The 14,962-nt window shown below is 36.1% G+C and overlaps 2 protein-coding genes across 3 annotated transcripts in view; one reads left to right on the top strand and one right to left on the bottom strand.

Moving 5' to 3' along the window:
* Window positions 1-4,869, top strand: part of FANCL (FA complementation group L) — an 81,194-nt gene extending 76,325 nt beyond the window's left edge. Inside the window, exons 9-14 of one of the 2 annotated variants that reach the window (XM_069494061.1) lie at window positions 672-755; window positions 1,041-1,086; window positions 1,168-1,249; window positions 2,497-2,613; window positions 3,915-3,986; window positions 4,337-4,869. In XM_069494061.1, coding sequence (XP_069350162.1) covers window positions 672-755; window positions 1,041-1,086; window positions 1,168-1,249; window positions 2,497-2,613; window positions 3,915-3,986; window positions 4,337-4,372 — 437 coding nt within the window. In that variant the 3' untranslated portion in view covers window positions 4,373-4,869. The remainder of the gene's footprint in view (window positions 1-671; window positions 756-1,040; window positions 1,087-1,167; window positions 1,250-2,496; window positions 2,614-3,914; window positions 3,987-4,336) is intronic. The other variant, XM_069494062.1, reaches the window with a different exon arrangement.
* VRK2 (VRK serine/threonine kinase 2) overlaps window positions 4,441-14,962 on the bottom strand; it is a 94,521-nt gene continuing 83,999 nt past the window's right edge. Inside the window, exon 12 of the mRNA XM_069494060.1 lies at window positions 4,441-4,785. Within this exon, the coding sequence (XP_069350161.1) occupies window positions 4,441-4,785 (345 nt within the window). The remainder of the gene's footprint in view (window positions 4,786-14,962) is intronic.

Raw genomic sequence — 14,962 nt, forward strand, 5'->3', positions numbered from 1 at the left:
TAGCAAGACCCCATCTCTACCAAAAAAATAATAATTTTAAAAATTAAAAAATTAGCCAAGCATGGTGGTGCATGCCTGTAGTCCTAGCTACTTGGGAGGCTGAGGCAGGAGGATGGCCTGAGACCAGAAGTTTGAGGCTGAAGTGAGCTCTGCTCTCTGGTCTGGATGATAAAGCGAGACCCTGTCTCTTAAAAAAAAAACAAAAAAAACAAGAATCTATTTACTGTATTTTCAGTCTATCTACATTTGATCATAGTTATATGAAATGTAAACTTTTTTAAGAAAGCCATGCAAAGTAATTTAGATCATCATTTCTTAAACTTGTGACTTGTGATACTCTTACTACTACACAGAAAATTTTTATTTAAACTTTACTGTAATAGAATTCACTAGAATTCTAATCTAAATTAATTATAGTAATTTGTGGATTAACTTTGTTTTTTTGAAACTTAGGATCCCTGAATCTTTAGTGATGATGATAATTTCAAAATTACTGGTTAAACTATAATAATACATTTATCTTTATAAAAAAATATTTAAAAAAACATTTGGTTAATCTTTTCTTTGGGTATACAGTGAAATAGGTAGCCAGACCGACACTCCTTTATTTTTTATTGGCTTACTTGATGAACTGTTCTACTTCTAAAAACTTTAATATTCTTTCATTTTAGGGAATAATGTTTCCATAAATATAGAGGTGGACCCCAGACATCCTACTATGCTTCCTGAGTGTTGCTTTCTTGGAGCTGACCATGGTATGAGATCTCACGTTTGAATTTTTTTTAGCAGAATCAAAATCCTTGCCTACCACTATTAAAATATTACTTGAAAATATTAATATATTAATGGTAATTCTTTTAAATGAAAATGTCTCATCATTCTGTACTGTATGCTTTTTTGTTTTCTTAACATAATATATGATTTGGGTTTTCTAATCAAGTAGTTAAACAAATTCTTTACCAAATATAGCTTTATAAAATGAGAGCAGCAAACCTTAAGTTATTAAACTTTTTTTTTTTTTTTTTTTTAAATATCTGAAGTGGTAAAACCCCTGGGAATTAAGCTGAGCAGGAACATACATTTGTGGTAGGTACCTTGGCAATATAATTGTTACCCTAATATGATTTAACAAACTTAATAGTAAAACTTTTTTTTCCTTGCTTTCAGGGATCCAGAAAATAGTCTCTTACAAAATTTGAAAGATGTTTTAGAAATTGATTTTCCAGCTCGTGCTATCCTGGAAAAATCTGTAAGTTTTATCAGTGCTTTGATATTCCAGACAGCATTGCATAATGAAATTTAAATGCTTCTTTCAGAGGAAAATGAGTCAGAAAAGTAAAGGAATTCAAAGAATGTTATAATACAGACTTCTGAACTACAAGTAACGTTGCGTTAAAGAACTTGTTAGCCTTTGAGTTGGTGGTTATAAGTATAGTCATCCCTTGGTATATGCCAGGGATTGGTTCCGGGATCACACGCGGATAACAAAATCCACACATACTCAAATTCCACAGCCACCCTGCAGAACCCCCATATATGCAGGTTTTATGTAAATGTGGGTTCCACATCCCGCCAATACTGTATTTTTGATATGTGTTTGGTTGAAAACAATCCATGAATAAGTGAGTGCACACAGTTCAAACCCCTGTTGCTCATAGGTCAGCTGTATACTTTTCATGGTCTTCAGTAGTGAAGTGGTTAATGACAGATACTTATTATTGATAATAAGGGAAAAGGTCCAAAGTAGGTAATGAGATGTTTGGATTTTCTATACTGTCTGCTTATGGATAGCTGAAATAAAATTCTGATTAGCTTGATATAAGCGTTTGTGAAAGATGGTAGTACAGTTTTACAAAATTGAATAGACACCACTACATCCCAAAAATGATAGAATTGATTTTTGACACAGTTGCTAAGGTTGCAGACTACTAAGTGGTGGCAATGTTCTTCTCTTTTCTTTAGTTACAGAATTTCGCAGTTTACTAATCACTAGTTAAAATTCCTAGGGACATATATTGATGTATGATTTGAGAAAATTTCTAAAGCCCAAACATCTTGCCAGCCAAAAATAGAATCTGTTTTTTTAGTATATCTGTGTATATTTATTGAATGAAAAGGAAACACTGTTACAAATAGCTTTGCTCAGTGCTAAACAGTGATATTTCCTGTAATACAGCAATAGTTACCTTTATAAAAACTATTAATTATAAAATTTTATTATTGTATCATTCATTCTTCCTATTCTCATATATTTTAAACACACAAGCTATATTGCATATTTCAAAATAGGTAGAAGAAAGGAATTGTAATGTTCCCAACACAAAGATAAATGTTTGAGGTGATGGATATCCCAATTATCTTGATTTCATCATTACACGTTGTATACATGTATCAAAATATCACATGAACTCCCAAAATATTTACAAGTATGATGTATCAATAAAAAATAATAAAGTAAAAACAAGACCTGTGCTTATAACTATTTTTCTTTTGAAGGATTTTACTATGGATTGTGGAATTTGTTATGCTTATCAACTTGATGGTGCCATTCCTGATCAAGTGTGTGATAATTCTCAGTGTGGACAACCTTTCCATCAAATATGCTTATATGAGGTAAAAGATAACATCAACCAGACTTTTTTCAGCTAACATAACGTAGGAAGTATGCATATTCAAAATACACAGAATTTAAAATCTGCTTAAGCCAATAGCGATCCCTCTTTTGCTATTTACATCTTTTACTAGTTTATTCCGGATGCTCATGTGCTTCATTTTTTCATCATAGTTACTAATGAGTGAAGAAATGTTCTCAAGTATCCAAGGGGGAAAATCTATCCCGAATGTATTCATGGACTAGCTTATTGACACATAAGTTAAATTGATGGTACATTGGAATTTTTCCATAAATATCTCATGTTACCACAATTCAAACTCTGTCGATTCATCCACGTGGGAGTGGCAGTAGCAATAACGTGAACAGGAATTAGCAATCATGTAGTACCGTATTACTTTTCAAGATACATTTAAGTAGAGAATAAATGCAATAATCCTACTTTTGATATTATAAAAAAATGCCTTTTGTGATCTGAACATCTTATGGTACTCTCAGGCAATGCCATTAACTATTTATTTACTATGTGTGAAGTCTGCTTTCATTCCTTTCTTTAGTCATTTGCTCTCTATAGCACTCATCGTAGGGCACAGTTGATACATTAAATAACTCTGTGCATCTATATACAAAACACCTTGCAGTTGTATGTTTTCGATGTCTTCTGTAATATCACCTCTTTAGAGATAGCAGTTGGTACTATCTGTACTTTACCAATGGAGAACTTAGGGAGAGACATCAAATTTACCTTATATAATATCATAAAATATCAGGTCTGATTACACCTAGGGAACATGTGGTTTCTTTTGTAGTACTGAATATTTATTTAATTTTTTTAGAATTGACTCATGTTTGTAATCAATGGATTGAGAATTAACCCACTGTTAGTGATTAAGACTGGAACTAAGACCTAAATTTTCAGGAGCCTGTGGTATCTTTTACTGTAGGAGTTCTTAATTTGTGATTTAGGAAGGTCTGTGAACCCCAGGAACTTGTATGCATTATTTTTGTATATATCTGCTTTGGGGGTAGAGAAAGCGCATGACTCATCACATTCTTAAAGGGGCCCATAATTTGGTTATAAACCAGTGGTTTAGATCTCAAATTCCATGTTGCTTTCCCCTTGTTATTTAGCATACTAATATCTGGTATTGGCTCAGGAAATATACTCCTTAGTCTTACAAAACAAAATTAAGAAAGTAGATCTGGAATAAAAATATAGTGCACTTAAATGACATTTGGAGTATCTAATTTGTAATTATACTGACACTGTTCCTTTTCTTTATCTTCTTTTTAAAATCTTCAGTGGTTGAGAGGACTACTGACTAGTAGACAGAGTTTTAACATCATATTTGGTGAATGCCCATATTGTAGTAAGGTAAGCAAATTGTTAATCACATTTCAGAAAATGTGCCCAGCTTTTAATAATGTGTTTTATAAGATAGATACCTGTATAGTATGTCAGTTTATCTAAAACCTTTGAAACATGTTATTTTCTTTTAAAAAATAGTAGGAAGTTTTCTGTAAAATAAATTGTCCTTAGCATTAATACTTTAATTTACAAATTTTCTCTTTGATAAAAAAATTAAACTCCTTTTCTGAACTCCTTTTCTAGATTTCCTAGATGATCTAAACTTTAGAAAAGTATTTTCCAAACTGTACATTTCTAGTATAAGGCAATTTTATTTTTTAGAGTGTCTTTATTAAGATATATTCTCTTTTTTTAAGCCAATTACCTTGAGAATGTCTGGGAGGAAACCCTGAAACAAAAATGTAACATTTCCATGAAGAACTGGAAACTTTAAAAATTATTAAAAGGATATTTGCTATCCTCAGAGAAAATATAAAGCAAGACATACTAACACTGAAAGGACAAGTATGGTGAAGCCATAATAATATACATCTGCCTTTGTCTCTTCACTAAGAGTAAACTGGGAAATTGTAGGCCAAAGTCCTGTAGAACTTTCTAAGTCTGTGATCCCTGTACTCATCGTGGGAGTGTGTTCATACCAAGATGGAGATCTTGACTTGTTGAATACCTCTGGACTGGGAGAATCCTGATGAGGTTCATAAAATGAATTTGGGAATTGTATATAGCTGAATTTTTGTGGGAGATGGTTTACTTCATTCAAAATTTCTTGAGAATCTTGATATTTTTGTCTTCTCCTTGTGCTTTCCTATGGAAAAAATACACATACAGTTATTAGATTTGAGTTGTTCTGTATTTGTGTATTCTGCTAAATAAAATTTGTTATACAAGATCAAGTTTTTGTGTTTTTTATTTTTCCAGAGAAGTAATTTTTAGGTAAAGATCTTGGATTTGGCCAGGGGTGGTGGCTCAGACCTATAGTCCTAGCACTCTGGGAGGTCAAGGCAGGAGGATCGCTTGAGCTCTGGAGTTCAAGACCAACCTGAGCAAGAGCAAGACCTCCATCTCTACTAAAAATAGAAAAATTAGCTGGGCATCTTGGCACGTGCCTCTAGTCCCAATTACTCAGGAGGATCACTTAAGCCCAGGAGTTTGAGGTTGCAGTAAGCTACTGTGATGCCACTGTACTCTACCCAGGGCAACAGCAAAAGTCTCAGGGGGGAAAAAAAAAAACTTGGATTTTAAGTTTATAAATTACCTAATGGTATCCAACAACCAATTCTGACTAACTTGAGTGGTTCTTTTTAAACCATATAAGTGGGCCATCTCTCAAATTATACTGTAGGATATAATATGGAAAGTAAATTTTCTTGGCAAGACCAGAAAACTGGGCTTAATCTTATTAGAGTAAGATAGTCATAATTAGAAAGCTTTAGGCCATTAATATGATTCTGAGCCTTTGGTACACCTTGGCAACTTACAGTGAGTAAAGGACAAGGCTATGTACAACCAAAGAATACTGCCTCAGGGGTGAGTGTGGTGTCATGTTTCTTGGAAATCCACAGCTACAGACCAACCACTATAGACAACAGGTATTAATATAAAACAAATTAACTGGTTACATATATGGAAATTTCCGAAGCTGCTTCAATGTTTTTATCATCATTCCTGTCAGCCTGAGTCCCAGGAATCAGTTGCCTGCTCACCACTGTGACTGGCTGCAAGTTAAGAGTAGTTCTGTTTCTATTTCACTTTGGTGGTCTCTGGCATAAATGGTCCTCTCCTTGTACCATTTATCAAGTATATTAGAAGAAGGAAAATTTGTAAAACTAAGTATTTTAATTTTGCTCACTGTTAGTTTCATCCAGAAACATGTGATGCTGCAACACCATCATTCTTCAGGGTAACTATCATCCCTCAACCTCTAAATTGCCACCCTTCAAACGTCCTTCCTCCCCACCAAAAGTCACTTTCTGGATGCAGTTTTAGAAGTGTCAAAAAGGATTCCTACAAATGATACATAAAACAAAAGATGTTTGAAGGCTCTTTAGCTTTCCTATTAAAAAGATATAAATTACTTGAGAATCAGGTACTACTGATTAAACTACTCTTTGCTGTCTGAGCTAAAAGTCACATTAATGCAGTTTTCCTGAAGTTTGTCAGCTTTATTCACTAAAGGCAAAATAAGTGAATAATTATTCCAGTGGGCCTATAAAACATTTTCCACAAAGAAAAAGAATTATGCCATCAAATCATATATTTCTAAAGGATAAGCTAACTTAATATAACTTCCATGTGGAAGGTTGGGAAATATCTCCACCTAGGTAAGAACAGAAGTCAAGCTACTACAATTTGCAGAATTATCTAGTAGGTAACCTAAACATCTTGTCTCTCTTTAAGCAACAACAAATGGCATCAAATGGGAAGGCAGTCATCACGGAATTTAACCACCAGCGGTCTTCAATATACTGAGGGGTATGATTGGGAAAGATAATCCATAACAGGAGTGGGCAAAATTTGGCTCATTGGCCAGTTGCCTGTTTTGTGAATAAAGTTTTATTGGAATGCAGCCACACCCATTTGTTTTTATATTGTCTATGGCTGCTTTTGCACTGCAATGGCTGAATTGAATAATTTAGACAAAAACCATGTGGACTGTAAGCCTCAAATATTTTGTTTGGCCTTTTAAGAAAAACTTTGCTGGCCTCTGGTCTATGGCATTGTTTTACAAACATTAGAAAGCATACAGATCATCATATCTTGTTAAAATGCAGATCTCATTCAAAAGGTCTGGGTTGAGACCTGAGATCCTGTGTTTCTAAGAAGCTCCAGATGATGCCAGTACAGCTGGTTTGCACACTACACTTATGCAATGCAATAATCTATTTTACTAGAGCATCCCAGGTTCTCATCTCAGCCTGGGATGATTTTGCCTCACAGTGACATTTAGCAATTTCTGGACACATTTTGGGTTATCACACTGGGAGGGAGTACTGTTGGCATCTAGTGGAGAAATACCGGGAGTGCTGCTAAACAACCTACAACACACAGGAAAGTCCCCCCGATAAACAATAACCCAGCCCAAGGTGCCAACAGTGCTGCTGTCAAGAAACCCTGCATTAGGGCAGTTATTAACCTTGAATGCACATTAGAATCAACTGGGAAGCTGTGAAAAATGTCAATATCACTTCTTCCGGCCATGAATAATGGTTATCAGGCTTCCTCTCCTGCTGTAAAAGCCCATGAAATAAATAAAGACAATAAAATTAGACAAAATATATGGAATAACTTATAAGGTACCTAAAACAAACAAGGCTGTGATACTTGAGGAAACAAGAATAACCCAGACCTCAGAAAGGCCACATTTAAGATTCTATAAGACTATTATACATAAGACTCAGGAAATGGGACCTATAACCAGGAGAGAAAAATAACAAGACTCAAGAGATGACCCAGATAGTAGAATTATCAAATAAGGACTATAAAACATCTACATAAATGTTCAAGGAATTTAAAGAAAAGTTGAGCATAATTAATGAACAGATGGGGGAATCTCAGCAGAGAAATGAGCAATAGAATGTACTTCTGGAACTGAAAAATACAATGTATAAAATGAAAAACTCATTGGGCTAGGTTTTATCAGCTGATTTGACAATCAACTAGAGGTCACACAAAAGAAAATACCCAAACTGACGTATAGCAAGACAAAAGACTGATTAAAAAATAGTGCCTCAGTTGTCTGTGGAAAAGGTAAAGCATTCTGACATACATGTATTTGAATCTCAGAAGTAAGAGGAATTAAGGCAGGAAACAAATTAATGAAGCATAGCTGAAAACGTTTTCAATTTGATGACAAACGTCAAATCATAGATAAAAGAAGCTCAATGACCCCAAAGGGCAATAAACAAAGACAATCATCCTTAGAAAACCAAAAATAAAAAGCAAAAGCAGCCAGAGAGAGATACATTATATACAGGGTCAATAATAAGAATAAGTGCTAACTTCTTATCAGAAAAAAACCCAAGATGACAGGGATAAAACATCTTTGAAGTTCTGAAAGAAAAATTTCATACTCGATGAAGGCTTCAAAATGAAGTGAGGGGCATCTAGTTCCAGACAAGAAAGAGTAAGTACATTCTACCCTAGTTCTCCTGCTAATTACAACTAAAGACTTTGGACAAAAAGCAACTATCAGAACTCTCTGAAAGTTGTAGAAAAGGCAGACTAGCTAGGGACCTCAGGACACAAGGAATTACCTACCCATGAATCCCCACCCTCCTTTCATTTTGGTGCCTTCTATGTATCCCAGCATGGGCCATAAAGCAGCCTGGAAACAGCACTATACACAGACAGGGGAAAAAAAAAAAAAGCTTAAGAAAAACCTGGTCTATCTAACCAATGGTCCTGGGGGAGGGCAGGTCTACAGGACAGAATCCTTCTGACTATACCTGTTTACTCTAGGTAAACACCACGAAAGAAACTGTCCCTTTCCCCCTTCTCTCCAGGTGCTATGAAAACTGTGGGGTGGAATACTGTTAACTATCACCACCCTGCACTAACCAGGTAGTACACCTGCCCTTCTCCATCAAGCACTCTGGAGACGGAAGTGGAGCCCTGATAACCATCCCTGGGCTAATAAGGTGGTAACCTCTGCTACCTACCTGTGTTAAGGAAATTGTGAGACACAGGCCTATCAGCCATTCCCAGCCTGCACCACTGAGGTGGCCTCCCTCCCTCCCTCCCCACCAGGTGCTACAGAGACTATAGGGCACAGCCTTATCAACTGTCCCTCTCTGCACTAACACAAGCAAAAGTGGTGCCTCTCTTCCTCCCCACAGGACACTGTAGAGAGACTGCAGTAGAGTCCTACCAACCATCCCCACCCTGCACTAAGCAAACATCAGCAGATAGCACCCGTCTACTTCCCATTGTCTCGAAGACTGTGGAAAGGAGCTGGCCCTTAATTATCCCTGCTATGCAGTAAACAAACAGCAAAGAGGCAGCACCTTCCCCCTTCCTAACTAGAAACCCGTGTTCTTAGTAAATGATAGAACTACCAGAGAGAAAATCAGCAAGGATAAAGAAGAAATTAATAACACCACAAACCAATGGGATCTAACTGATATTTATAGAATACTCTACCCCAAAACAGAAAAATACATGTTCTTTTCAAGTGTAACTCAAACATTCACCAGATAAACCATATCCTGGGTCACAAAACAAACCCTAAAATATTTATATTCTTAGACCATAATATAATTAAACTAGAAATCAGTAACACAAAGATAACAGAAAAATCTTTAAACACTTGAAAATTAAACAACATACTTCTAAATAATTAAGATATTAAAAGAAGTTTCAAAGGAAAGTGCAAAATATTTTGAACTGAATGAAATAAAAATATAGCATTTACAGAGATTTACAGGATGAAGTTAAAATGGGGCTTAGCACATTTACAGCATGGAATGCTTACATTAGAAAAAACGAACGGTTCAAATCAATAACCTAAGTTTCTACCTAAACTAGAAACAAAAAGGAAGAAATAAACCAAAGTCAAGGTGAAGGAAAGGAATAATAAGAAAATCTCGAAACACTTGAAAATTTAAAGAGATCCTCTGAATGGGTCAGAGACCCCAGGGAAATTAAAAAATATATTGAAATGAATGAAAATGAAAATCCAACATATCAAAATATGTGGGACATAGCTAATGTCATGCTAGAAGGGGAATTTATAATAACTTCTATTAGAAAAGAAGAAAAGTCTAAATTTAAGAATCTAAGTTTCCACCTCAAGAAACCAGAAAAAGAAGTGACAAGTATGTGACATATTGGATTTGTTAGTGTGATTTAATCATTCTGCAATGTAAACATATATCAAAACATCACATTGTACCCCACAATATAATATACATAATTATTTGTCAAAAGAAATTTTTAAAAATTTTTTAAAAAGAAAAATCCAAAGCAAGCAGAAAAGAAGGAAATAAAAATTAGAGCTGAAATCAAAGAAATTGATAAGAAAATCCAGAAGAATCAATCAAAAGTTGGTTATGTGAAAAAAGCCAATAAAGTTGATAAACTTCTAGTAAGATTGACAGAGAAAAGACAAATAACTGATATCTGGGAAAAAATAAATATCCTAACACACCCCACAGACATTTAAGGAATTTAAATAAAGGAATATATAAACAATTCTACCAACAAAAATCTAACCGCTTAGATGAAATGGATCAGTTCCTAGAGAACCACAAATTAGCAAAACTATTTTAAGATGAAATAGATCACAGGTTGATAAACCGTTTTTAAATGGTTGAAAAAATTAAATATTTTGTGACACTTGATAATTATTAATATATGCAATTCAAATTTCAGTGTCAAAAATAAGTTTTGTTGGAACTCAGCTATACTCATTTATTTACATTTTGTATGGATGCTTTTGTGCTACAATGTAAGAGTTAAATAATTGTGACAGAGTCCATATGACCTGCAAAACCTAAATTTTTACTGCCTGTTTTTTTACCGAAAAGTTTGCACACTCTTGAAATAAATAATTTTAACAGTCTTACTAAAGAAATAGTTAGGAAAGAAATCTCCAGGCCCAGATTGTTTCAATGAAGAATTCTACAAAACATTTTAAAAAGAAACAACACCAATTCTACACATTTTCTTCCAGAAATTAAATAATGGAGGAAGGCTTCCCAACTCATTTCCAACAAAAACAGGATAAAAAGAAAACTACAGACAATAGCCCTCATGAACACAGAAGCAAAAATCCTCATTAAAATCCAGCAAATTAAATCTAGAAACATATAAAGAGAATAATACACTATGATCAAGTAGAGTTGCTTCAAAGAATACAAGACTAGTTCAATATTCAAAAACACAAATCACTGTCATCCATTATGGTTAAAAGTCTGAAGAAAAAAAAAAACACATGTTCATATTAATTGATATAGAAAAAGGATTTGCCAATATTCAACACTCACTGAGGATAAAAACTCTTAAGTATGTTAGAAATGGAGGAGGGCTTCCTCAACTTGAATAGAACGTCTAAGAAAAAGTCTACAACTAACATACTAAATGGTTAAAGGACAAAAACTGGTTTGGGAATGTTTTTGTCAACCCAAATGTTCTTCAACAGTGTATCTACACTTTGGAATACTACTAAGTAATATTAGGTTATTAAGTATGGAATGTCCGATTTCCTTAAGTACTAAGTTTGACAGTAGATATCTCTGACATTTCACTTCGACACTTTTTTTTTTTTTTTTTTTAAATTGTGAAGGCACATCCTCATTCTTTCAAACATGTTTTGGCTTGTGATTATCTGTCAATTTTGGTTTTTTAGAGTAATTTCTGTGAAACCATGGATAAGTCAAAAATTCATGTTATTTTTTAATATGAGTTCGGTTGTGGAACCAATTCAGTGCAGACAGCTCCAAATATCAATGAAGTGTTTGGGAAAGATGTGGCTAATGAACACACAGTATGTCAATACTGTGTTCCATTCTGGTGAGTTTAATCTTGAAAATGAGCCACGTGGGTGACCTGAGACCAAGGTGGATAATGATGAGCTGAAAGCTGTAGTGGAAGCAAATCCATCTCAGCCTATGCGTGAATTGGCAGCAAGGTTTGACATTACTATTCCAACAATATTGGACCATTTGAAACAAATGGGCAAGGTCAAGAAGCTGGATAGATGGGTTCTGCGTGAATTAAATGAGCGTCAGCAGAGAAATCATCTTGAAGCTTGCCTTTCGTTGCTGTCACGACATAAAGGCAAACCATTTCTACACTATATTGTGACGTGATGACAAATGGATTCTTTTTGACAATCACAAGCATTGGGCATAGTGGTTGGATAAACATGAAGTGCTGCAACAGTCCAAAATCAAATATTCATCAAAAAAAGCTAATAGTGTCGGTTTGGTTGGTCCAGCGCTGGTATTATCCACTACAGCTTCATGAAACCTGGTCAATGAATGACAGCAGATGTCTACTGCAACCAGTTGGATGAAATAATGAAGATGCTTGTGATTAAGCAGCTGAGATTGGTCAATAGAGACAGGCTAATCTTCTTGCAGTACCACATGTCACACAAACACCATTCACCACCTGCTCAAACTACAAAAGCTAGACTTGGGAACTCTCCGTCGTCCACCATATTAACTAGACCTTGCACCACCAACTGATTACCACTTCTTCCAGGCTTTGGACCACTTCATGCAAGGAAAAATATTCAATTCTCATCAGGCTGTGGAAAATGTCTTTTGCGATTTCTTTGCCACTTGGTCTCCAGGCTTTTTCATTACTGGCATAAGCAAGCTACCGTTAAGATCGCAAAACTGTGTCAATAGTTTAGGCACACACTTTGATAAACTGTACTGCTTCTTGTTTGGGATGTAATAAACTAAACTTTCAATTCAAAAATTGGCCATTTCATATTTACCTCATTGACTGCCACACTAGAAAAAAAAATTTTCCTTGGGGCCATAGTGTTTTATTACGAAAATAGAATAAAAACTTCAAAAACAAAATGATCCTTTCTAATTTAATGAAAAATTTATTTTTTATTGTTTTCTCTGTGTGAGCCATATGCAACTTGAAAAATAGTTCACATGGGTCCCAAGGTAAAGAGACATGTGAGTTACATATGCTTCATGAGGCCCCAGGCTCAAAACTAGTATCAGTTAAATACAAGTCACATGGCAGTTAATATGTTAATAACCTGATAAAAAGGAATGAACTACTGATACATGAAACAATTGGCTGGATCTTAAGGGCATTATGGTGAATGAAATAAAGCCAGTCTCAGCAAGCTGTATATTATACGATTTGACTTATATGGCATTCTTAAAATGACAAAATTACAGTGATGCAGAACAAATCAATGCTTCCCAGGGTTTAGGATTGGAAAGAGGGTGTCAGTATAAAGCAGTATAAGGGATTTCTTTGTGCTCATGGGACAGATCTGTAGGGTGAACGTGGTGCATGCATGAGTGCATGTAAAAACTGGTGATGTCCGAATAAGGTTTGTATTTGATGGTAGTATTCCAATGTCAGTTTCCCGGTTTTGAAAATTATACTATGGTTACATAAAATGTTTTCGTTGGGGGAAGCTGGGTGAAGGATGCATGCAAGCTCTCTGTATTGCTTTTGCAATTTCCAAGTCTACAATTACTTCAAAGTAAAATGTTCAAAAATAAATGCAGAAATAAAAGAGAGACCTAGATCTCCCCTCAAGAAAAAAAGAGTAAAGGTGAATGAATTAAAGATATTTTCAGACAAACAAGAGGCAAAAGAATTGGTTTCCAGGAAAGTTACACTACAATAAATGTTAAAGGAATTTCTTTAGGCTGATGGAAAATGATACCAAATGTAAACTCAGATCTATTGAAAGTATGAAGAATTCACATAATTGTGAACATTTGGGTATTTTTTCTTCTTCCTTTCTTAATTTCTTTAAAAGAAAAATGACTCCTTAAAGCACAATACCAGTGTATCACAGAATTTACTACACACATAAAAGCAAAATGTGTAAGCACAGTAGCACAAAGGATGGGGGTGAATGGAAGTATAATTTTGTAAGGTTCTTATTTTATACGTTAAGTGGTATATTAAGTCAAGGTAGATTGTGATATGTTAAGTTAAAGGTGCACATTGTAACTTCTAGAGCTGTGATGTCTAATGTGACTTGAACACTCGAAATATGGCTCGTTGGAACTGAGATGAGCTGTATAAAATAGACACAAAATTTTGAAGACTTCTTAGAAAAAACTGTAATATATCTCAGTAACTTTTATAATGATTACAACGTTGTAGATATTAGTTTAATTAGAGTATGTTATTAAAATAAAATTTACCTGTTTGTTTCTACTTTTTAAAATGTGGTTACTAGAAGATTTAAAATTGCATATGTGGCTCACATTATATTTCTATTAGAGTTAACTCTGAGCAGGGATTTGCAAACATTTTCTGTAAAAGGCCTCACAGTAAATAATTTAGGCTTTCTGGACCATACAGTCTCTGCTGCAATTATCCAGCTCTGCCACTATACCACAAAAGTAGTAATAGACAACACGTAAGAAAATGAGTGTGGATGTGTTCAATAAAAATATTTACAGAAACAGGTGGTTGGGGGCTACCCGGCAAGATAGCGGACTAGAAGCAGCCGCACCCTCCGCTCTCAAGGGGAAGACAGAAAGTTGCAGGCGGACCTCCACCTATGGAGGGCCCTTCCTGGACAGAGCATTCCAAATCATCAGAGAAGTGACAGAGGACAATCAGAGTGAAGGAGAAGATGATGTGATTCCCTCAGCAAGACTGGAAGATATCTGGGGGAGACAGCCACACGTGGGGGAAGACAAGGGGAGAGAACCCTGGCATTCCACGCTCCCCTGTGGATACTGCGGCCCAAGCTGTGAGGGGGCTCCCACCACTGCTGCAGACCTTCGTACTGATCAGGGAGCTGCCTGGAGTCTGTGCAGCAACGTTGCACTGGAGAGTGGGCACAGCAGGAACCTGGTGACCTCTGTTCCCAGATCACTGCAGCGGATGCCATTCTGAGCTCTCAGGTCCAGAGTGCCTGGTCTACACAGGGCTCGGCTTTGCTGCAGCAACTCTGCATCACCCTGGCCAGGCCGGGAAGGCAGCAGGGAGAGCAGACGTTCTTGCTTGCCTATGACAGGGTGCTGAGCACCCCTCCCCCTCACATATACCCCTCCCCCTCACATGGGAGAGAGGCAGAACAGGCACTACAGACACCACCTGAGAGGCCCCACGGTGACTACCTCAGTGGGTTATGGGAAAGAGGAGAGCCCCAGGTGCCCAGAGACCTGTCCCCATGCCCCTCCAGAGGCTCTTGTGCCACTGCTACGGGGCCCTGCGGCCCCACCCCTGAGGCTCCCATGCCACCAGGCCCTGCAGCCCCTGCCATTGAGTCTCCAGTGCTGCTGGTCCCCACAGCCCTGCCCTGGGGGTTCCCA

Source organism: Eulemur rufifrons, chromosome 19 (assembly GCF_041146395.1).
Source record: "Eulemur rufifrons isolate Redbay chromosome 19, OSU_ERuf_1, whole genome shotgun sequence".
Classification (NCBI taxonomy): domain Eukaryota; kingdom Metazoa; phylum Chordata; class Mammalia; order Primates; family Lemuridae; genus Eulemur; species Eulemur rufifrons.